General features: G+C 43.6%; 1 protein-coding gene and 1 pseudogene across 8 annotated transcripts in view; one reads left to right on the forward strand and one right to left on the reverse strand.

The window, feature by feature from the left end:
- OCLN (occludin) overlaps positions 1 to 20,429 on the reverse strand; it is a 48,217-nt gene extending 27,788 nt beyond the window's left edge. Inside the window, exons 1-4 of one of the 7 annotated variants that reach the window (XM_079795028.1) lie at positions 20,085 to 20,429; positions 11,637 to 11,747; positions 5,509 to 6,184; positions 2,654 to 2,815 (exon numbers count right to left, since the gene is read on the reverse strand). In XM_079795028.1, the coding sequence (XP_079651154.1) occupies positions 2,654 to 2,815; positions 5,509 to 6,184; positions 11,637 to 11,686 (888 nt within the window). In that variant the 5' untranslated portion in view covers positions 11,687 to 11,747; positions 20,085 to 20,429. Of the gene's footprint in view, positions 1 to 2,653; positions 2,816 to 5,508; positions 6,185 to 11,636; positions 11,748 to 17,969; positions 18,672 to 18,760; positions 18,910 to 19,894; positions 19,989 to 20,032 lie in introns of those variants that run through there. The other 6 variants (XM_079795029.1, XM_079795027.1, XM_079795031.1 and 3 more) reach the window with 6 other exon arrangements.
- Positions 15,696 to 16,376, forward strand: LOC307093371 (large ribosomal subunit protein uL23-like; annotated as a pseudogene). The gene has a single exon. The product of its transcript is annotated as a large ribosomal subunit protein uL23-like (transcript).
- Positions 20,430 to 23,153: the final 2,724 nt, after the last annotated feature.

A 23,153-nucleotide genomic window follows, 5' to 3' on the forward strand; every position in this document is an offset into this window, starting at 1 on the left:
GGATGCCGAACTTGCCCCTCCCAAGAACACACTGTTGATAGATCAAATACTCCTGAGACAGCAGAGGGCTGGATGCTCATCTGCTGAACAACAGAGAAGGTGGGAAATCGAGGGTGCAAGGTCGAAGGTGCTGGTTTTGAGTTTAGCAAAGCAAACTTGGGCAGGTGAGGGGAGAATGAAAGCAAAAGCAATACACCTGTGGCTAAAACCACCTCTAAGTAGCTTATCTATAATAATAAAAGTGTAATATGCAAATAGACCAAACGGCCGAACAGCCGTCCGGACAACCACGCTGACACACACTGGCACCAGGCCAGCCAAGGTGGGTGCAATGCAATTGGTTGGGGCGGGGGGGGGGGGGCACCATCGTCCCATGATCGCCCCGCAGAGGGAGGCCTAGGCCACCGGCCAGCAGGGCAATCAATCGTGGGGGCTCCATGATCACCCCAAAGAGGGAGGCCCAGGCCACCCTCTGCAGGGCGATGGGTCAGGGGCTCTGTGATGGATCACCCCGCAGAGGGAGGCCCAGGCCACTGACCAGCGGGCTGCAGCGGGTCCTCCCTCTGCAGGGCAATTGATCGCAGAGCTCCTAGACTGAGAGAGGGCGCAGCCCGGGCTAAGGGACCCCCCCCCACGAGTGCACAAATTTCGTGCACCAGACCTCTAGTTTCAAATACTAGCCTTCCTTATGCCGTTCAATTGGAGAAAAGAAGGGAAAGGGAAAAGAAATGAAGAATTTGCAAGTATCACATAAAACACTAGCATGCCAAAATTGTATACCTGCTATTTATCAGATGATTCTTTAAGTTTCATACAGCGAAACAGTTATTTCTACAGAGAAGCCATTAAGTATACATCAAACAGCCTAGTCTGGGCTATCAACTTTTCTAGAGATTCAGTAAGGAAGTATTATAAAAATAATGCCTTTTAATAAGCTAAATCCTTTCCACTTCATCATCATCGTCACCTCCGTAGGTTATGATTAGCCTTTGCCAAATTATCAAAAGCACCTGGAACTGACTAAACATTCATGACAGTAAAATCAGACGAGAGCCCAAAGTTCACTGGGACTCTATTATTACTGGCTCTGGTCTCTCTTAAGTCAGTTTTTTTTTTTTTAAGGCTCTCGAAACCTTAAGTAAATAAATCCAACAGCCAGTGAAAACTGACACGCCCAGAAACTCCCAAGAAACATTTACTTCATAGTTCACAATAGACTGTCCTATTCCATCTGCGTTGGCCTTGCCTGGGGCTAAAGGTTAAAGGAAAACATTCCCTAACACCTTCACACTTTATGGGTGGAAAAACTGAGGAGGGACAAAGAACAATCCATCCTAACAGAGGATTTCTTCAAGGGCAGGGACATAGAACTATCATTTCCACGGCATATACCCCACCTCCTGACTTTCCTAAGACTGCTTAATTTTTGCTCTTTTAACTAAAAAAAAAAAAAAATCAGCCCTGGACCGTGCTCGGTTGGAGCACTGCCTCGTGCACCAAAAAGTTTTCGGGTTCAATTCCCACTCAGGGCACTTAATCAGATTGCAGGTTCGATCCTGGTCAGGACACACAGAAGGCAAGCAATCAGTGTTTCTCTCTCACATTGATGTTTCTCTCTCTCTTCCTCTCCCTCCTCTCTCTGTAAAAATCAGTAAAAATATACCTTTCATCTACATTTCTAGAATTCTTCCAACACAAGATGTATGCGACGCTAGAGCTAAAGGAGCCTTCGGGATGATCAATATCTTTACCCCTGACCAGCAGTACCCACCCTTAGCCCTTTCCACTGACCTCCCACCAGCCAACAAATAAGTAAATAAAAAATCCTATCCTGGAACCAGTGTCCAGGATTCTCAACTAACCCTCGTAAAAGCAATCAATCTGCTCAAAGAATCCTATGATGGCCGTTTCTGGGGTTGCTCCCAACATCATCCTAACAGAGGATTTCTAAGAGACAAATCCTTACTCCAAACATCTCTAAAGACAGGTTAGGTTTTCAATAACATGCATTGGGGAGATACTTTTGAAGAGAAGGACTTTGGGAGCTTTCAGCAAATCATATCACATAGGAAGCTACCTACCAGTGGGTTAACAGTATATACAAAAAAAGGAAATTGCTCTAATCTCTCTCGGCTTCATTAAGTAGTTCATAGATACTGTGAATATTAGTGCAGAACCAGACACTGTGATTCACCAGGCTGTTCTCCATGTAAAAAGTTTAAGTCTGCCACCTGCTACCACTCCAAAAACACCTTTTGGCAATCTTGATCCCAGTGAGTACCCTGGGTAATAGTGTTTCCCTCCAAAGGATAAGCAGGAAAGTAAAAGGTGACTGGGTGGGGGTGGGGAATTGTGTTAATTCCTTCCACATGACTAGTTTATTTATTTATTTTTTCACATGATTACTTGAGAATCAATCCATTTTCAGTGCCTAGATCTACTTCTTGAAAATGGAAACCTGATTTTTACCTTGTAGTAAAATAATTTCTACTTATCCCACCTTCTTTAAGTAAAACCTGAGACCAAACCTTTTGCAACATAGACAGTAATTCTAAGAACAGAGTTTCACAAAGCACTAAAGGTCAAGTTCAGAGACAGAAACCTAGGGGTTTAATGAAAGATTGGATGCTTGCTGATGTTTTTTAATACTTACCCACTCTTCAACATTGGGGGGCTGCTCATCATAAACAGGCTCCTTGTCCCACAAAATATTCGACTTGTCATACTGGTCCATCTTCCTTCGAGTTTTCACAGCAAAGAATATTATTAAAGCAAAAGCCACAATAACCATGAATCCCAGCACAATGGCAATGGCCTAAAGAGAGTGAAGATAATGATATAATTACATTTTAATTGCTTACTTCAGCTCAATGCACCCTCTGCAAGTACCTAATCCACCCTTTACAAATACCCTACTAAATATCTGTGACTTAACTGATATGAAACTGATACAAATGGCTGCATTTTAGAACTATAAAACCTACCCATACTAGTTAGCGCTAGCAAAACACACACCCCTTAATTCCATCCTCAGAAAACAGTTAATTATCGTTAGGTACTATCATCATCCCCATTTCAGAATTTTACAGGAAACTATTCCCAACTAAAGCTTGAGCACCAAGGGGCCGTATTTTACAGAGGGTGGGCCTTACCGTTCATTATGCAGACATAATCTAACCGAGCTGTAAATTAGAGGAACCTGACTGATGATTCATTTAGTCTGGCAGGTTTTTCTGTTTTGGAGTCTTTCATCTACTTAGTAGAAAGGGCTCTGTGACAAGGAAACCCTACCCATGACTGTTCTCCCAGTGCCTGGAAGATGTGTTAAGTGGTACGCTGGCCCAGAGGCACCTGGAGTTGAGGCACCAGGACTCTGCCCTGGATATACGGGTAGCAGGAGGATCTCTCCGCAGCTATCTAACAGTGATATCCTTTCTCAGAGAATACAGGTTTGGGTAGTCAGAGGACTAAAAAGGATGGGGCTGTGGTAAGACAGGAGTACTGACCTTCAGCCCTGTTAACCACAGATACATCTGAATGTCAACCACAAACATTCTGAAAACCTACTATTGCAGGGAAAACATTTCAGACTTCAAAAGAGGCAAAAGAAGGAGAATTCCTGAGTCAGTTAGTAACCCAGAAACATTTTCTGAATATAATTAGGGGGTGACTCATGGCTACTGAAGGCAGGGTTTTTTCTACCCCACCTGCACATTTGAATCACCTGGACAGCTTTTAAAAATACTGGCTAACACTCTAAAACGTATAAAACACTTTTGAAAGAAATTAAAGATGACCTAAGTAAATAGAAAGACATACTATGTTCATGTATTAGTAGACTTTATGTAAAGATGACAATATTCCCCAAATCGATCTACAGATTCAATGTAATCCTTCAAAATTCTAGCTGGCTTTTTTTTCCTCCAGAAATTTACAAGCTGATCCCAAAATTCACATGAAAACACAAGGGACCCACAATTTAGCCAAAATGATCTTGAAAAAGAACAAAACTAGCAAACTCTCACTTCCTGATTTCAAAAACATACAAAGCTACAGTAATCAAGATAGTGAGGTACTAGCATAAGGATAAAAATATAGATGAATGGAATCAAATTGAGAGTTTAGAAATAAATCCTGACATTTATTGTCAATTCATTTTTGACTAAGGCATGGACAATTTAATGGTGAAATAGTCCTTTCAATATATAATACCAATACAACTGCGCAAAGAATGTTAGACTCCTTCCTTATACCATGTCCTAACTGAATGGATCACAGACCTAACTGAAAGAGCTAAAATTAAGTCTTAGAAGAAAACACAGGAGTAAATCTTTGTGACTCTGAATTAGGTCACGTGTTCTTAGATATGACACCAAAAGCACAAACAAAAGAAAAAAAATCAAACCTCATCAAAATGAAAGGCTTTTGTGCAGAGAACAACAGAACAATATATAGCAAGTGAAATGAAAATGCTAAAATGAGAGAAAATACTTGCAAATCACACATCTATAAGGGACTTGTATTCAGATATATAAAGAGGTCTTACAACTCAATAATAAAAATACAAGTAGCCCAATTAAAAAATTGACAGATTCTAATAGCCATTTCTCCAAAGAAGATATATGCACAAAGAAAACAAGCTCAACATCATTCATTGGCTGTCAAAGAAATGCAAATCCAAACCAAAATGAGGTGCGCTTCACACCCATTAGCATGGCTGGAATCAGACAGACAAAAACACTGTTGGTGAGAATGTGCATAAACTGGAATCCTATATGTTTCTGGTAAATTTAAAGTAATGTAACCACTTTGGAAAAGTCTGGCAGTTCCTCAGAAGGTTAAGTAAAAAGTCACCATAAGACTCAGCAATTCCACCCCCAGATATAGAGTCAAGAGAAATTAAAACACAGGTTCACACAAAAAACTTACACACAAATGTTCAGAGCATTATTCATAACAGCCAATATGGAATTAGCCCATATGCCCATCAACTGATGAATAAAAAAATTTGGTATATCCAAATAAAGGACTATCATTCAGCAATAAAAAGGAATGAAGTACTGGTGCCTGCTACAATATGAACCTTAAAAACATTGTGCTAAATGAAGTCAATCATAAAAAACTGCATATGTATTGTGTGATTCTTTTTATATAAAATCCAGAATAGGCAAATCTATAGAATACGTCTGGGAAGAGTTAGGGAAATGACAACTGACTGTATGAATTAGTGAAATGTTCTTTGGGGAAAAGTGAAAGTGTTGATTGTGGTGATGGTCGCACAACTCTGTGAATATACTAAAAACCAACAAACTGGACTCTAAATGGATGAATTATGTGGTATGTTAATTATATCTCAATAATGACACCTAGCCCTTCTCCCAGAGTCTGATTAAAATAGAAGTGGGGTCTTGGCAACAATATTGTTTAAAAGTTCCCAACGTGGTTCTATTATTAGCATCCTGAGTTGAGCCTCTGACGCAAGGTGTGAAAAAATAAAATTGCTCATACCTCCTGGGGATCCACCACACAGTAGTGATACAAATACTGATCCACGTACATTCCAGAAGTTGTAGGTGAATAAAACTGGTTGCAGAGGGCAATAATCTGTGAACCATACATAGATCCAGAAGCCTGGGCAGTTGGATTGACTCCCATTATGTAGACGATTGTGGCAATAAACACCATGAAGCCCAGGATAGCACTCACTATTATCACAGTCAGGTAATATCTTCTTGTTCTAGATATTTCAGATCTTATAACACTGGTAACAAATATCACCAATGCAGCAATGAAACAAAAGGCAGCCATGGATATTAGGAAGCCCTTTGCCGCTCTTGGATCTGTATAGCCTGTTCCATAGCCATAACCGTAGCCATAACCGTAGCCATTTCCGAAGCTTCCAAAGCCACTTCCAGCATAAGGGTAACCTATGCCACCTCCTAGGATGCTGCTCCCATAGCCTCTGTCCCAGCCAAGTGTGGAGGCGACACAGGCAAATATGGCAATGCACAGCACAATAATGAGCATAGACAGAATCCGAATCACTCCTGGAGGAGAGGTCCATTTGTAGAAGTGAAGAATTTCATCTTCTGGGTAGAAAGAATACGCCTTATGAGAGAGCATTGGTCGAACATGCATCTCTCCACCGTACATGTCATTGCTTGGTGCGTAATGACTTGGTTTGCTGAAATGCACATGAAAACAATTTCAAGTTAGCACTTTTTGGAGGTAAGCGGAAAGAAAGTATAAAATACCTAGAATATCTTAAATAAACCATTGGCCAAAAATAATAAAACAAACAAACAAACAAAAACCCTATTGTTAGTACTGCCCCAACTGCCATCGGGCAATTTACGTGTCCCCCAAAATTAAAATGTCAGCATCCTAAATCCTCGTGTGATGGTATTAGGAGGTGGGGCCTTTGGGAGGAAATGAGGTCATGAGGTAGAGCCCTCATGAATGGGAATAAAAAAGATCTCAGGCCCTAACTGGTTTGGCTCAGTGGATAGAGCGTCAGCCTGCAGACTGAACGGTCCCAGGTTCAATTCCGGTCAAGAGCACATCCCCAGTAGGAGGTGTGCAGGAGGCAGCTGATCGATGTTTCTCTCTCATCGATGTTTCTAACTCTCTATCCCTCTCCCTTCCTCTCTGTAAAAAATCAGTAAAATATATTAGAGGGGAAAAAAGAAAAAAGATCTCAGAGAGCTCTCTCGCCTTTCCCACCAAGTGAGGACTCAACTAGAAGTTGGCAGTCTACAACTCGGGAGAGGGCCTTTCCCAGGACCTGAAAATGTGGACACCCCATCTTGGAACTCCAGCCTCCAGAAATGAAATAAACGTCTGTTGTTCAGGAGCTACCCAGTCTATAGTCCTTTGTTCTATCAGCCTGCAGTGACTCAGATACCCACTGAACAGTAAAGATACCTGTGCATCACAATCCCCTGGAGGGCTTGTGGGCCTCCACCCCAGAAGGGGCTGGGTCTGCAGATCTGGGGTCGGACACCTCTCCCGGTGCTGCGGGTGCTGTTGGTCTGGGAACCATAGCTTGAGAATCACTGCTCTAGTTTCTATGTCTGGAACAGAAGTTCTCAAATTTTGCTACATATTATTATCACCTGGGAATGTGCAAAATCCCCAGATGGAGAACTTCATACCAGTTAAATCATGATGCCTGGGGATGGAACCCATGAAGTTTAAAACAATGGTGTCAACCCTTTTGCCTGTGTGTGACTTGAGAGCAGTGCATTCAGACATGACACCTATAATGACCTACCGATGCACACGTGCAATTCCTGGTAGCCTCACTCTCTTAAGAAGGCACATTCATTCATTATTCAACTGACAGCTATTTCCTGGAACCAGGCTGGCACTGTGCTCGGTACTGGGGGTACAACAATGAACAGCACAGTCTCGGTCCAGGATCCTCCCAGAGCTGAGTCTCTATCAGGGCCGGAAGACATTAATCCCTACATGAGCTATAATTAGTTATGGTGTTATAAAGTAAATCAAATATGTAATGAGGGCTCATCAGGGTGATGCCTAATTGGATCTTGAGTCTCCTTTATAAAAATCTCTTGCAAACTCCAGTAATTGATGCATAAACATGGCTTGTGAAAGGCACACTGATGTGTGGACAGACGGAATTTAAGAACTGCATGCCTTGGGAGACAAAATTCAATTCCCAAACTGACCTCAGCCCCTTTTGTTTTTGCCACTATTCCCACAGTCCACCTTCCTCACCCCAGGGCACCACATCTTACTGCTAGGTGCTTCAAAGGAATTACCTGAGTATATGAGAATGAAAACTGATATCCTGGTCCTTGAGAATGTCAAGTATGAAAGCTCTATAACCCATCCTACTCGAATATTTGGGGCTGTCATGGACAGTGTAGCTCTGAACATCCTGAACATCTTGAATCCTGGTACACACAGCACTTATTCTTCTAGGGTATGGACCCAGAAGTAGAATTTCTGGGTCTTTTATTTTAGTTTCAGCTCCACCAGACAATGTCAAACTGTTTTCCAAAATGATTGTATCACTTACACTCCCATTGACAGTGTAAGGTTCACAGAAGCATTGCTTGTGACAACCCAAAACAAGAAACAGTCCAAATGGGTGCTAGACTGTTATTTATAAGAAATATATATATTTGGTCACTCACTCAGATGACCAAATATATTTTTCTCATTGTATTTGGTCTTCCACCATTCCTGGCTCACAACTCCAGGCACTCTTGGAGCGTCCTAAAAGTTGAGGGAAAAGCGTGTCTTTTGTTATGTTAATGAGGTGGTTTGTAGAAAGCACTAAGGATGGGGGAGAGTTGGAATTTTCAGTCCTCACCCATACTTTCCAAGCTCCACCCAACCACACACACCACCTTCAGGGAGGGGAGAGGATCAATGGCCAAAGGCCAGTGGTTTAATCAATCATTACTAAGTAACGAAGACTACAAAAACCCAAGAGAAGGGTTCAGAGCGTCTGGGTTGGTGAACACGTGGAAATTCAGAGAGAGGGGTGCACCTGGAAAGGGCATGGAAGCTCTGAGTCCCTTCCCACATACCTTGCCCTATGAATCTCTTTCATGTGGCTGTTGCTGAGTTATGTCCTTTACAATAAACCAGTGATCTAGTAAGCAACATGTTTCTCTGAATCCTGTGAATCATTCTAGCAATTAACTGAACCCAAGGAGAGAGCTGTGGGAACCTCTAATTCATAGCCAGTCGGAAGTGCAGGTAACAATGTGGCATTCTGAGTTGGAGAGGGTCGTTGGAACCTCCCATCTGTAGCCAGTTGGTCAGAAGCACAGAGAGCCTGGCCTTGGGGCTGGCCTCTGAAGTAGGTATGTTTGGGGGTGGGGCAGTCATTAACCTGTGGCATCTAATGCTATTTCTGGGTAAACTGAGTTGAATTCTTGAACAACCTGTTGTTATCTGAGAATTATTAGTGGGGTGGAGGGAAGCTGTCTTGCAGGATTGAACCCTATCTCCAGGTATCCAGTGTCAGAATTGAGGGCACCCTGCTGGTATCCTGAGAATTGTTGGTTGGTGTGTGGGGAACCCCCCACATTAGAACTGGGTCCAGGGGCCCAATTTAATGGGTAATTGTGATATATCCATATGATGGAGCTACAGAGCTACGCTCTAATATGGCAGCCACTAGCCACATGGATTTACTGACCACTTGAAGTGTGGCCAGTCCAAACTGAGATGTGCTTTTAAGTATAAAATACACAGTGATCACAATATGAAGAAAAATGTAAGACCAGCAAGAGAGAACCCTAATATTAACTATGTAGTATGGCTGATAATGATGTGTCAATGTAGGTTCATCAATTATAACAAATGTTATCACTCTGGTGGGGGATGTTGATAATGGGTGAGGCTATGCATGTGTGGGGGCAGGAAGAATATGGGAAATCTCTGTACCTTCCTCTCAATTTTGCTATGATTGTAAAACTGCTCTAAAATATAAAGGCTTAAAAAAACATACCCAGAATGTACACTATCCCATGAATCAGTCTTTATATGAATCTTGTGTTGAAATGATAATATTTTGGATATATTGAGTTAAGTGAAATATATTATTAAAATTAATTTCTTTTATTTTCAATATGGTTAGAAGAAAACATAAAATTATATATATGACTCACATTATATTTGTACAGCACTGCTCTGAAGCAAAAATGAGAAAATTTACAAACAAGTAAAACTTATGTACTCTTTGGGATGCATAAAGTGGCGAGATAAGAGAGAAAAGCAAAGTCCTGTTAAAACAGGACTTTGAGGTGTTGTTTTTTGACCTAGGTGATGATTTTGTTTTATCTTTACTCATCATCTCATACACAAGTTCTGTGCCCTTTTCTATTTGTATATTATATTTCACCATCATTTATAAAAGCAACATAAAATAAACATCAGGCTAATGGAACACTACTCAGTAACTATATTCTCTAACATTTTAATGACCACGTTGTCATAAACAACTGTGTCCATACCATGTTCAAGTATTAGTCAGGAGGTTATGTACTAGTAATACGAACACAGACCCACTACACTTACCAAAGAGTTAAAGCTACAAACTACTTAAAGGAGGCAATCCCTAGCAATGCTTGCTAACAAATTTAAAATGGAAGAATTCACTGTTAAATCCCCAAATAATTAGGGATGCTAAGAACCATCAATTTTGCTTCTTTTATATGATGGCAAGAATCACTCTTAAAATCGACAATGTAGAACACATGATGCTAAGTGAAAGAAGTCAATCATAGCCCTAGCTGGTTTGGCTCAGTGGACAGAGCATTGGCCTGCAGACTGAAGGGGCCCGAGTTTGATTTCAGTCAAGGGCACATGCCTGGGTTTCGAGCTTGATCCCCAGTTGGGGGCGTGCAGAAGGCAGCTGATCGATAATTCTCTCGCATCATTGATGTTTCTCTCTCTCTCTCCCTTCCTCTCTGAAATCAATCCTATCTAATAAAGAGGGAATATGCTAATTGACCCCCACACTGTTGCAAAGATGGCAGCGCCCACAGCCAATAAGGAGGGAGTATGCTAATTGACTGTCCTTCCCTTAAAGATGCAGCACCCATAGCCAATAAGGAGGGAATATGCTAATTGACTGTCACACCCTCAAAGATGGCAGCACCCACAGCCACAAGATGGTGGTGCCCAGTCCCCTCAGCCCCACCAGGGCAGCAGGCAGGTCCGACTGCTCCGTGTGCCTGCCTCCGGAGTCCTCCAGTTCCCTCAGCCCCCGGCCACCCAGGGCCGGTCTGAGGCACAGGCAAGCCTCGGATGGCAGCTGCCCAGCCACCCAGGGCTGCCCGAGACTCAGGTAACCAGGGTCAGCCGAGGCTTGCGCTGCCGGCAGTGGCAGCAGCAGAGGTGTGATGGGGTGTCACCTTCCCCTGATGGCCAGGTTGCCTCCTGCCCCTGAGGGCTCCTGGACTGTGAGAGGAGGCAGGCCGGGCTGAGGGACACCCCCCACTCCAGTGCATGAATTTTCATGCACCAGGCCTCTAGTAAAAATATATTAAAAGACCACATATATGATTCCATTTATATGAAATGTCCAGAACGGACAAACCTAGAACAGAAAACTGGTGGTTGCTGAGTACAAGGGGAAATAGGCAGTGACTTCTAATGGGTAGGGGTGTCTTTGGGGAGGCAGTCATAAAAATGTTCTAAAATTGTGATGATGCTTCCACAACTCTGTGAATACATTAAAATCACTGAACTGTCCGATCTAAATGAGTGGATTGTATGATGTGTGTATTATACCTCAATAAAAGTGTTATTTAAAAAAGTGATGCCATGTTGCCAATGGTCATTTAAACAAGGCATTAATATGGAAGTGTCATACCAATTGTGAAAACAAAAGGAACAAATATACATACAAATATAAGCCTAGACTATATTGAAGTAAACGTTAGAAACAGGTAACAATAGTTGTCTTTGCAGAGAAAAACTCATCTTGGAAGTTATGGGCAAGAGGGAAACTCATTTTTCACTGAGTACACATATTTTATTTTTAAAAGCAAACAAAAAAGAGATGAAAATTTCAACAATAGGTACATATATATATTTTTTACATGTGATAGACTTTTTTTAAAAAGAAAACTGAAGAAATATTTACTTACAATTCATCAGGTCTATATGGAGGGGGACTTTCAAAAGGCCTCGATGACATGGTCAGTGGTCACCTGATCTTCAAGATGAGCAATGTCCTGTAGCTCCCAAGATAAGCCAATCTAAGCAACATAAGTAGGGTAATGGCATTACTACTGAGCTCAGAGTTTCCTTGCATCACTAAGAAAACTAGTGATACCAATCTCAAGTAACCATGTTTATTTCTCTTGTCCTTCCCATTGCTATTTTTATACATTGGACCATTAATTCCTTGAGCAGAGGAAATCACTGGGCACAGGAATTATTCAGCCTGGGAGTCCTCACAGCACCTCACACAATGCTCTGTATATCACTGGCGTACAAATATTGTTTACTTTGAAATTCTACATTGTAGTAATAATAAAAAGTTCACAATGCTTCTACAGCATAGGTAAAAAAAATTGTATTTATTTTTTAAAACAGTCTCTTCAAAGAACAAGATGGGCCCTATCTGGTTTAGCTCAGTGGATAGAGCGTCAGCCTGTGGACTGAAGGGTCCCAGGTTCGATTCTGGTCAAGGGCACATGCCCAGGTTGCATGCTCGATCCCCAGTGTGGGACCTGGGGCATGCAGGAGGCAGCCAATCAATGATTCTCTCTCATCATTGATGTTTCTAGCTCTCTCTCCTTCTCCCTTCCTCTCTGAAATCAATAAAAATACATATTAAAAAAAAAAGAACAAAATGGGTATGAGAAAAAAATATTATTTAAATATATTGTTTCATATTCCTTTGGAAAGTTCATATAAAATGAGAATGCATATGAAAGTGCATATCGCCCAGTCGGTGTGGCTCAGTGGTTGAGCATCGACATATGGTCCCTGTTCAATTCCCAGTCAGGGCACAGGCCTGGGTTGCAGGCTCAATCTCCAGCAGGGGGTGTGCAGGGGGCAGCAGATCGATGATTGTCTCTCATCATTGATGTTTCTCTCTCTCTCCCTTCCTCTCTGAAAGCAATAAAAATACATTTTTTAAAAGGAAAAACAGCCAAAACCGGTTTGGCTCAATGGATAGAGCGTCGGTCTGCGGACTGAAAGGTCCCAGGTTCGATTCCGGTCAAGGGCATGTACATTGGCTGCAGGCACATCCCTGGTAGGGGGTGTGCAGGAGGCAGCTGGTCAATGATTCTCTCTCATTGATGTTTCTAGCTCTCTATCCCTTTCCCTTCCTCTCTGTAAAAAATCAATAAAATATATATTTAAAAAAAAAAAAAAAAAAAAAGGAAAAACAAAGTGCATATCTAGCAGAGTCTAACACATACTAGATCATCAATGTTAACTATAGCATAAGCTGGTTTAAAAAGTTTATTTTTCTCATTACAAATGATTACATACAAGATGTATCTATGAATGGTGGGACTGTGGATAGTTTCCCCTTCTGCTTTTCTAAATCTTCAAAACCAGGCATAATTTTTACAACTTATAGGGGGAAAACATTAAATGCATTGTATTAAAGAGTCCTCTAAGGCAAAGCAGAATGATTTTGTTCTAACATTTCTCAGTTTGTCCCAATTTCATTCAATCAACAAGTATTTATTAAGTGCCTCCACTATATCACTGGACCTGTGGAAATTAAGTAGGAGACAAAGTCCTCCTGAAGGTCACCTGGCCTACTACAACAGGCATTAATTAGGACTGAACTACGCGATAAAGTGCAGTATGGGGATGACCAAAGACTTAAAGAGGAAGTGGAAAGGAAGGAAAAAGGAAGGAAGGACACTTGAGCAAGACCTTTATCTTCCCTAGCCAGTGTGTTCAGTGGTTAGAGCGTTGGCCCATGCACCAAAGGGTAGCAGGTTCCATTCCTGGTACCTGAGTTGCAAGTTCGATCCCTGACCTAGGCTGGGGTGTGTGCAGGAGGCATCCAATTGATGTGTCTCTCTCACACCTCTCTCTCTCTCTCTCTCTCTCTCCCCTCCCCCAACCCCTCCCACTCTAAAAATTAATGGAAAAACTATCCTCAATGAGAATTGCCCAAAAAAAAGAATCAACCAATCAATGCAGGGATAGGTGGAACAACAAATCGATATTTCTCTCTCTCTAAAAAGAAATATTAAAAAATCTATATCCTTATATATTAAAGTATCTAATGGTTTTTCTTCTCAAATAAAGTATGTGTAATCTTACATCACTATGTTAGAAACTGAATCAATTCAAACTCTTTAAACTTTATTCTTGCCCACCCAGCGTAGGTCAGCAGTTGAGCGATGACCTAGGAACCAGGAGGTCGAGGTTCGAATCCTGGTCGGGGCACATGCCCAGATTGTGGGCTCAATCCCAGTGTGGGGCATGCAGGAGGCAGCCAATCAACGATTCTTTCTCATCATTGATATTTCCATCTCTCTTCCTCTCCCTTCCTCTCTGAAATCAGTAAGAATATTTTTTTTAAAATAACTTTATTCTTTAAAAGCAATGGCAGCAGCTATTGCCTATATCCTTAAGGACAATGAATTCCAAATGTCTTAGAATAAAATACTGCCTAAATGTATATTACATAAAACCTCGAAGATGGAAATGTAGCGAACATAGTAACATCAATACAGTTAGCATAACTTTTCCAAACACAAAGAGGAAAGACAACTTCTCTACATTCTTTTCCTCCTAAAAACCACTTTATTGAATTGTAACATACAGAAAGTCCACAAGTCGTAGGTGTACAAAGCCCTATAACTAGCATCCAAAATCACATATAAATGAGCAATTTAGGCCAAAATATTACGATGCTATAAAAGTCCAGACTGTCAAATCTCAGAGGGAAGGCAGGGGTCGGGAGCTGAGGGATGGGAAGAGACCAACCAAAGAACTCGTAGGCATACATATGCATAACCTCTGAACACAGACAATAGGGTAGTGAAGGCCTAGGGCTGGGGGGAGGGTGGTTGTGGGCTAAAAGAGGTCAATGGGAGAAAAAAGGGGACATATGTAATACTTTCAACAATAAACATTTTTTTAAAAAAAAGAGTAAAAGTCCAGGTTAAATGTCTCCCTAATTGAGATTCAGAAAAAAATATTAAGAAAAAATGAATTTAGATGCTATTTCTGAAGCTGAATATCAAATACTGACCAACTGACCTGAGAGGAGAAATCTTATTTCTTCTATACCTTTCACTCACTCATTGAAGACTATGCCCAAAACTCCAGGCTCAACGAAGGCTTTTGAACATTTTAAATTAATCCAGACCCAGACCGAAGTTTAAGTTTTGTCAAAAATCCAAACAAAATCCCTTTCTAAACTACTATTTCCTAGATTCAGAGTTTAGTTGTCATGACTCCTCTAGTAACAGAGATTTTAAATTGTGGAGCAAATAATTTTAGAAAGCTAATTAAGAACAAGTCATGCCACACCAACTTCCTCTCCTTTTTTGAGGTTACCAAACCGGTAGATGAAGGAAGTGCAGAGAGAGTCCTGAGAATCTTGAGCACATCCCTGCTGTACAAACCGTGTTGGGCAGATTGCTAAGAAGCTGAGTAATGGAATCTAATTAAGATGAAAGAATGGACCATTTATGTCCACCTGGAGGGAGGTCTCTAGTGGTTCTGCTACACACAAAGTGGAGGCAACAAGCTTATCCAGATTTGCAGCTAGGGACCCCACTCGCTACAAGTCTATCAAACTGATCAAGTTCTCGGTAAGGTCAGAAGGATGATGGAAAGAAACCTAGCGGTTGTAAAAACTCACTGCCTGACACAAGTTCCTCATCTCTGAGCCTCACTACCATCCTCTGTCAAATGGGGGATAACCCTAACCTCTGAGGTGGGATAACTAAATGAATTAAGCCTGGCCATTTTGGCTCAGTGGTTGAGCATCCACCCATGAACCCAGAGGTCACAGCTGGATTCCAGGTCAGGGCACATGATCGGGATGCGGCTCAAGGAAGCAACATATCGATGTTAATGTTTCTCTCTCATAGATGTTTCTCTCTCTCCCTCTCTCCTCTCCTCTCTCTCTAAAATGAATAAAAACATTTTTTAAATGTAAACTCAATTTTTAAAAACTAATAGTATAAGTACTGGATAAGGAGAGCTGGCTTAATAACTGTCTATTTTTACAAGTGCATTTCCTTGGTGAGAATTTCAACAAAAGTTAACGTATTATTCCAAACTCAGATAGCACTCACAGAGACAGGGCTTGAATGTAGGAATGACACAGTTATTAAAAAGAAGCAAACCCTTTTTACGAAGATGGCGCCGAAAGCTAAGAAGGAAGCCCCTGCCCCTCCCAAAGCCGAAGCCAAAGCAAAGGCTTTGAAGGCAAAGAGAGCAGTGCTGAAGGGCGTCCACAGCCACACAAAAAAAGATCGTCACGTCACCCACCTTCTGACGGCCAAAGACACTAAGCTCCGGAGGCAGCCTAAATATCGTCGGAAGAGCGCACCCCGGAGAAACAAGCTTGGCCACTATGCCATCATCAAGTTCCCCCTGCCTACCGAGTCAGCCATGGAGAAGATGGAAGACAATAATACACTTGTGTTCACTGTGGATGTCAAGGCCAACAAGCACCAGATCAAACAGGCTGTGAAGAAGCTCTATGACATAGATGTGGCCAAGGTCAACACCCTGATCAGGCCTGATGGCAAGAAGGCATATGTTCGACTGGCTCCTGACTCTGGTGCTTTGGGTGTTGCCAACAAAATTGGAATCATCTAAACTGAGTCCAGCTGCCTAATTCTAAATATAAAAATTTTACACTGTAAAAAAATAAAATAAAATAAAAAGAAGCAAACCTCTGCATCATCTTAAAATTTGTGCATCATGTTCCTACTAAGTCCCTCTCCAGAGGGTGATTTAAGATTATCGAAGATCTAGAAAAATCATGTCTTAACACAAATGATTGGAAAAACAGGAAATGCTTGGCCTGGAGAACTCAACATTAGAAGGACCACTATGGCAACCTTCAAATATCTGAAGAACCTTCTTTGTAGTCCTAGACATGGTTCTTTGAAACACACACACACACACACACACACACACACACACACAAAACACCAGGGTCAGATTCCCTCTCAATGTTAGGAAGTATCTTCCTCACCCTGACTCCTCCCACCCTCCAAAAAATAACAACTAACAATATGACCCGATGCCAATTATGCAAAGCTTAGGTTGTTTGATATTTGAGGGGCCTGGACAGGACTTAAAAGGTCTCTCTCCAGTGAGCCAAGATACAGCAGACTGTTGTCCAATGACCACCATAGCGAGTCGTAACAGCGAAAGGGACATAAGTCAAACAGCAGCGTAAGAATCAGGGGCAAAAGAGAAGCAGCAAGCACTTGTAGAGTGTTGTGCTGAAAGCCAGCTACTGTTAACATAAAACGAAAGTTCCCTTCGTGAAAATGTTTACTGGTCACAAGCTGTCCTAATTTAAAAAAAAAAAAAAAAGCTATAAGATGAAGTAGAAAAGTCTGAAAATACTAAGCCCAAAATTATTCCTTAAAGCAAATTGTCAAAAAATAAAAAATAAACTTTTTTCTATTGAAGGGCAGTCTGCTCCTTTTCAACCTCATACAGCAATAGTTAATTTGCCTTTAAGAAGTTTTTTTTTAAGTTGCGCCCGATATTTAGGTTATAGGCACTTCATTAGTAAACTAAAATTTTGAAATTAGGCAAACTTTGAAATAGATAAGCTCTGTGTCAGAAAATGCATTTTAAATAAGCTCTCCAGATAATTTTTTAAAAAAATACATTTTATTGATTTTTTACAGAGAGGAAGGGAGAGGGATAGTTAGAAACATCGATGAGAAAGAAACATCTATCAGCTGCCTCCTGCACACCTCCTACTGGGGATGTGCCCGCAACCAAGGTACATGCCCTTGACCAGAATCAAACCCGGGACCCTCAGTCCGCAGGCCGACGCTCCATCCACTGAGCCAAACCGGCCAGGGCTCTCCAGATAATTTTTCAGCACACCCTATATTCTGAGAATCACTGTCTAAAATAAAGGCGTTGATATTGTGAGTTTCCTGTGTAGAACATTCAGATCTTCACAAGGCAGCGCCTGTGGTTCGTTCTCTGAGCAAGTGTCACTTCCTCAGAGATGCCCTCCTAGTCCCTCACTCCACCCACTAAACCTGTTTTACTTTCAGAGGGCATTTCCAACACCCCCCCCCCAACTAAATTATTAGTTTTTCTTTTCTTTCCCCCCCTCCCACTACTATCTATCTCTACTCCAACTGGAAAACCGTCTTCACAAACACTTCGATGTCTATTTTGACCATCACTGTTATCCCTGATCCCTGGTACAAAGTGATGATCTACCAATATCTGATTTATAAAGACCAACAGCCCATATTACAGCTGGGGTTTCAACCCACCAGTGACCAGATTGAAGTTCTTCGCTCATTACCACCCAGTAAATACAATCCTTTAAGTTCAACAAACATAACTGGGCTTACAGTCTGAGAGGAAAAAGAGAGAAAAGGGTAAAATACACAAAAAAACATATGGGCATCAACTGAGAATTCCTTAGAAATGCAGAATGCCAGGCCCCACTTCTTCCCTATGAATCAGAACCTGTATTTTAATAAAATCCCCAGGTGATTCATACCACATTCAAGATTGAGAAGGTAACTAGGTTTAAAGGTGTTTACTCATCTTTGCAATGGAATTCTAATAAGGCCTACCTTTCAGAGTGGTTGATTAAATGATATAAGTACAAAAGCTTTTAGAACAGTGTCTCGAAAACAGGAGGCACCGCCCATGATTCCCTAAAATAACCTGCGAGTTGTTTAAATCTCACTATTCTGCTCTCCATCACCTAACAAAGGAGGCATCTAATAGCTCAGTAAATGCAAAACTACAAAAAACAAAAACAAAAAACACACACACAAGTGTTGCTTTGTCTGAGGAGTTATCTATTACTGTGGCTCCACCATTTAAAATATCTATTTTTAAAAATATCAGAAATTGAAAATAAAGACCCAATGTACAATGCAAAAGAAACATTGTTACAGTTGGGAATGAGCAGTTTGAGAAATCTACCTCTGGATAAAAAGAACTCGTTTCAATCACAGCAAGAATGGCCAGCAGCGCCTTAAAGGTAAGGGTTTCTCTTTTCCAGGGATCCCAGTAATACACCTGTTGTGCCCGAGGGCCACACACTCACCTGGAAGGCTGCCTCCTCCCCGCGCCAGGTCACTTCCCAGGTGGGCAGCTTGCCCAGCCGGCCCCAGGGCAGCTCCCGCCCGGTCGCTTCACCTGGGACACGAGGGGCTCGGAATTGCTCTTCCAGCCCCAAGGTGCAGAGGCCATTTTGGCCCCTCAACCCACCTCCCCACCCCCCTCCCCCCGCGCACTTCCTCCGACAAAGGCAACATGTCTGCTGGACCTGCAGGTCTGAGAACCCCGCGGCCGGCCGGGGGCAGGTCCGGGATCCGCGCGCCCCCGCCGCGCCCAGGAACACCCCCCGGCGGCAGGGCGCGCTGGCCCAGCGCGGACCGAGCGCGGACCGCCCGAGGCCTTCGGTCACGGCTGAGAATCCGAGCGTGAGCAGATTCCCTCGAAGTTCTGCCTCCCTCGAAATGAAATCCCCGTCCCCCCAGCTTAAATCCGCGGGGGCTCAGCCAGCTCCTACTTAAGTGGACTCAAAATTCAAAACATGCGGTCGGCGCGCCCCGTCACTCCCGGAATACAGTATTTCAAGATTTCAACCCAGCCACCCTCTCTCCCTGGGATCCCCAACGGGGTGAGGCGGGGACGGGAAGGACGAGGTCCCCCCGGGATCCAAGCCCCCTGGCCAGCGAGCGCCCCCACCGCTCCAGCCCTGGGGCTCAAGACCGCCGAGGAGCCGGGCGCCGCGCCCCTCACCCTGGGAACCCCCAAGAACTGCAGCCCGGAGAGCGCACCGCCGGAGTCTCCCTCACGAACCTCCCGCCTCCTAAAAGCGAGAAGCTGTCCGCGCCCGGGCACAGGTACAGTAACGCGTCTCCGCCAAATAAGCTAATCGGCGCCTCCAAGTGGCCCCGGCTCCGGGACGCAGCGTCCAGGTAGCCGCGCTCCGCGCACCCGCGCCTCGCCGGTTCCCGTGAGTCCCGGTCCCGGGGCGAAACCGCCACCGAAACCAGCCCCGAGCGCCCTTCCCCCGCGCTTCCCCGACCAGACCGAGGCGCCGCGGTACCCCAGCGGGGACTCTGGGGTACCGTGCGCCCCGGGCGCCGCGCCCAACTCTCTCCAACTCACAGCAGCCCAGCCCGACCCACCGGATCCACCAAGGACGGCGGGAGCCGGGGAGCGCGCTCACCTGGCGGGCGCACCTGACGCTGTGCGGGCCGCCAGCACTCACCCCGGGACCTGGTAGGGGACTCAGCCTTCCTCCTTCACCTCTTGGGTCCCCCCCACCCCACCCCACCCCGGCCGCCCAGCCCCCGAGCATGCGCACCAATGCCAGGCCGGGCTGCGGGAGGTCGGCGGCCCCGCCCGGGCGACCCCACCTGCTGTACCCGGCGCGGGCTCCTGGGCGCTCTGGCCAGCTCTCCCCAGAGTCCGCCGTCTCCGCCGGAGGTGGAGGTGTAGTGTGGCAGCCTCCTCCCTCCGTGACCCATTCACCTGAAACTCGGATGGGAGGGGGGAGGGAGAGGTGGAGGAGGAGGCGGGAGGGCCGGCCTGCTCCGCACACCCTCGCAGCGTGCGGAGTTAAAGGAAAAGCTCCGTGTTTCGGGCGGAGGTGCGGGGACCCAGCGAGAGAAAGGGCTCGGGCTCCCGGGGGACTCGGGGGTGGTCGTGAGCCACCCGGAGGCGCGCTCGGAGCTCCGCGGGTTTGGAGAGGAACTTGGGGTGAGGTCTGCCGGGGACTGTTTTCCTCCTGGAGAGGGAGGGGCCGAGGTGGCTCCGCACTGGGGCAGGAAAACCACGTCTCGCACAGCACTTTCATGCTCCAAAAATTTGGTTCCAGTTTTGTTGGAAATCCAGATGTGGGAGGTTTTCAAAAGCCATGCGTAAATTTAGGAACTGTTTTTAATCTCTGGATCCAGAAAAAAAGAGTAGTTAAATGAAGGTGAAGTACCCTGGATATTCGTGTCGGTAGATTTGCCATCAAAATACACCCCACGGTATACAGTATTACCACTTCAGGGTCCTCTGCGCCCTCCCAAATTTAACTATGGTTGATGGAGAATCTGGAGGGGGGGGGGCGTGATTTAAACAATTTTAATATTCTCTTTGGCTTAAAAACAAAACAAAAACTAGTTTTGTCTGCTGTGTTCTCTTTCTTGATCTGGAGGCTGTTTCCAAAGGAGTGTTCACTTAGGAAAATTCATAGTCTACACTTCAGGATGTATACACATTTATATATGTACTGGAGGCCTGGTGCACGAAATTCGTAGGGGTGGGGGTGTCCTCTTAGCCCAGCCTGCACCCTCTTCAATCCAGGACCTTTCAGGACATCCCTCTCACAATCCTGGACCACTGGCTCCTAATCACTCACCTGCCTGCCTGCCTGGTTGCCCCTAACTGCCCCTCCCCTGCTGGCCTGGTCACCCCCAACTACCCCCCCTTGCCGGCCTGGTCATCCCATACTGCCCCCCGCCCTGCCAGCCTGATGCCCCCAACTGGCTCCCTCTGCCTGCCTGGTCACCCCCAACTGCCCCTTCTGCCAGCCTGGTCCACCCACGCAGCCTGCTGTTCAGTCACTTGGTCCTCCCTCACTAACACCCCTGCTGGCCTGGTTGTAGACAGCCATCTTGTGAGGGCATGAGGGTTAATTTGCATATTATCTCTTTATTATATAGGATGTTGTATTTCAATATGTTTTTTTAACTAGTACTAGAATGTAACAATTTTAATTCTTGCTATTGAACCATCTGCATTGAAGGCTAGAATTTAGGTTTCTTAAATCCTGCTTCACTTTGTGTTCCAATCTGGAATGTCAGCATACCTAATACATTTCTGTCCAATCCCACCCACTTCTCTGCCTTTAATTAAGTGGTTAGAGATGTGACTCTCCCATACAATAGGTCTTAAGCCATAATTCAATACTTGAGGAAGCAAAAGCATTATATAAATATAAGGTATTTAAAGTGACGACAAAAAATAATAATAAAATGATGACAACCTTAATGGGTAATTAAGCTGATTGGTATTGTTTTCATGGAAGTCATTTCTACAATTATTTTAATATGACTGTAGTTTTTTGAGTGATGCAGTTTAAATTGGTGGTGTTAACACTGGGGGTCAGGTTAATCCTCTTAATGTTCCCTGTCAGATTACTGAAATCCCCAAACATTCCACTCGGTTTATAATTAAACAAGGGAACATTTCTTAATACGCTTATTTATAAACACATATCTATTATTTTATAGTGTATGTTGACATGTTCTGCAAAGAACTTAGAGTGTTTTTCCTACTTTCTAAAATTGAAATGTTTCTCATACCATAAAATTCACCCTTAATTTCATTTTTTTTATTTATTTAAAAAATATTTTTATTGATTTCAGAGAGGAAGGGAGAGGGAGATAGAAACATCAATGATGAGAGAGAATCATTGATTGGCTGTTCCTGCACACCCCCTATTGGGGATCGAGCCCACAACCAGGGCATGTGCCCTTGACTACAATCGAACCCGGGACCCTTCAGTCCACAAGCCGACACTCTATCCACTGAACCAAACTGACCACGGCCACCCTTAATTTTAAAGTATACATACAACTTAGTGATTTTTAGTATATTCACAAGGATGTACAACTATCACTACTATCGAAATCCAGAATGTTCTCATCACCTTAAAAATAAGCCCTTCGTCCCTCAGCAGTCACTCCCCATTTTCCCTTGCCTCCAGACCCTGGCAACCACTAACATACTTTCTGTCTATATTGATTTGCCCATTCTGGACATTTTATGTCAATAAATAATACATGTGTCTGGCTGCTTTCACTGAGCATAATGTTTTCAAAATTCATTCATGTTAGAGTACCTACCATTCCTGTTTATGGCTGAATACTATTCCATTGAATAAATATACTACATTTATTTAAATCTTCATCAGTTGGTGGACATTTGGGTTATTTCCACTTTGGGCTATTATGAATATTGTTACTATGAATATTTATGGACAAGTTTTCACGTGGACATGTGTTTTTAATTTTCTTGGGTAGGGTTTTTAATTAGAATTTTTATCATTTTACTCTTTTTTTAAATATATATTTTCTTGATTTTTTACAGAGAGGGATAGAGAGTTAGAAACATCGATGAGAGAGAAACATCGATCAGTTGCCTCCTGCACACCCCCTACTGGGGATGTGCCCACAACCAAGGTACATGCCCTTGACCGGAATCGAACCCGGGACTCTTGAGTCCGCAGACTGACGCTCTATCTACTGAGCCAAACCGATCAGGGCTATCATTTTACTCTAACTAATGCATATCATGATATTTTTCTTTTTTCCACACCAAACCTAAACCCAAAGGCATGCTGTATTAGAATGCAAAGTTAGCCCTGGTCGGTGTGGCCCGGTTGAGCACCATCCCATGCACTGCAAGGTTGCAGGTTCGAGGAGGCAACTGAT

Source organism: Cnephaeus nilssonii (assembly GCF_951640355.1).
Source record: "Cnephaeus nilssonii genome assembly, chromosome: 2".
NCBI classification, from domain to species: domain Eukaryota; kingdom Metazoa; phylum Chordata; class Mammalia; order Chiroptera; family Vespertilionidae; genus Cnephaeus; species Cnephaeus nilssonii.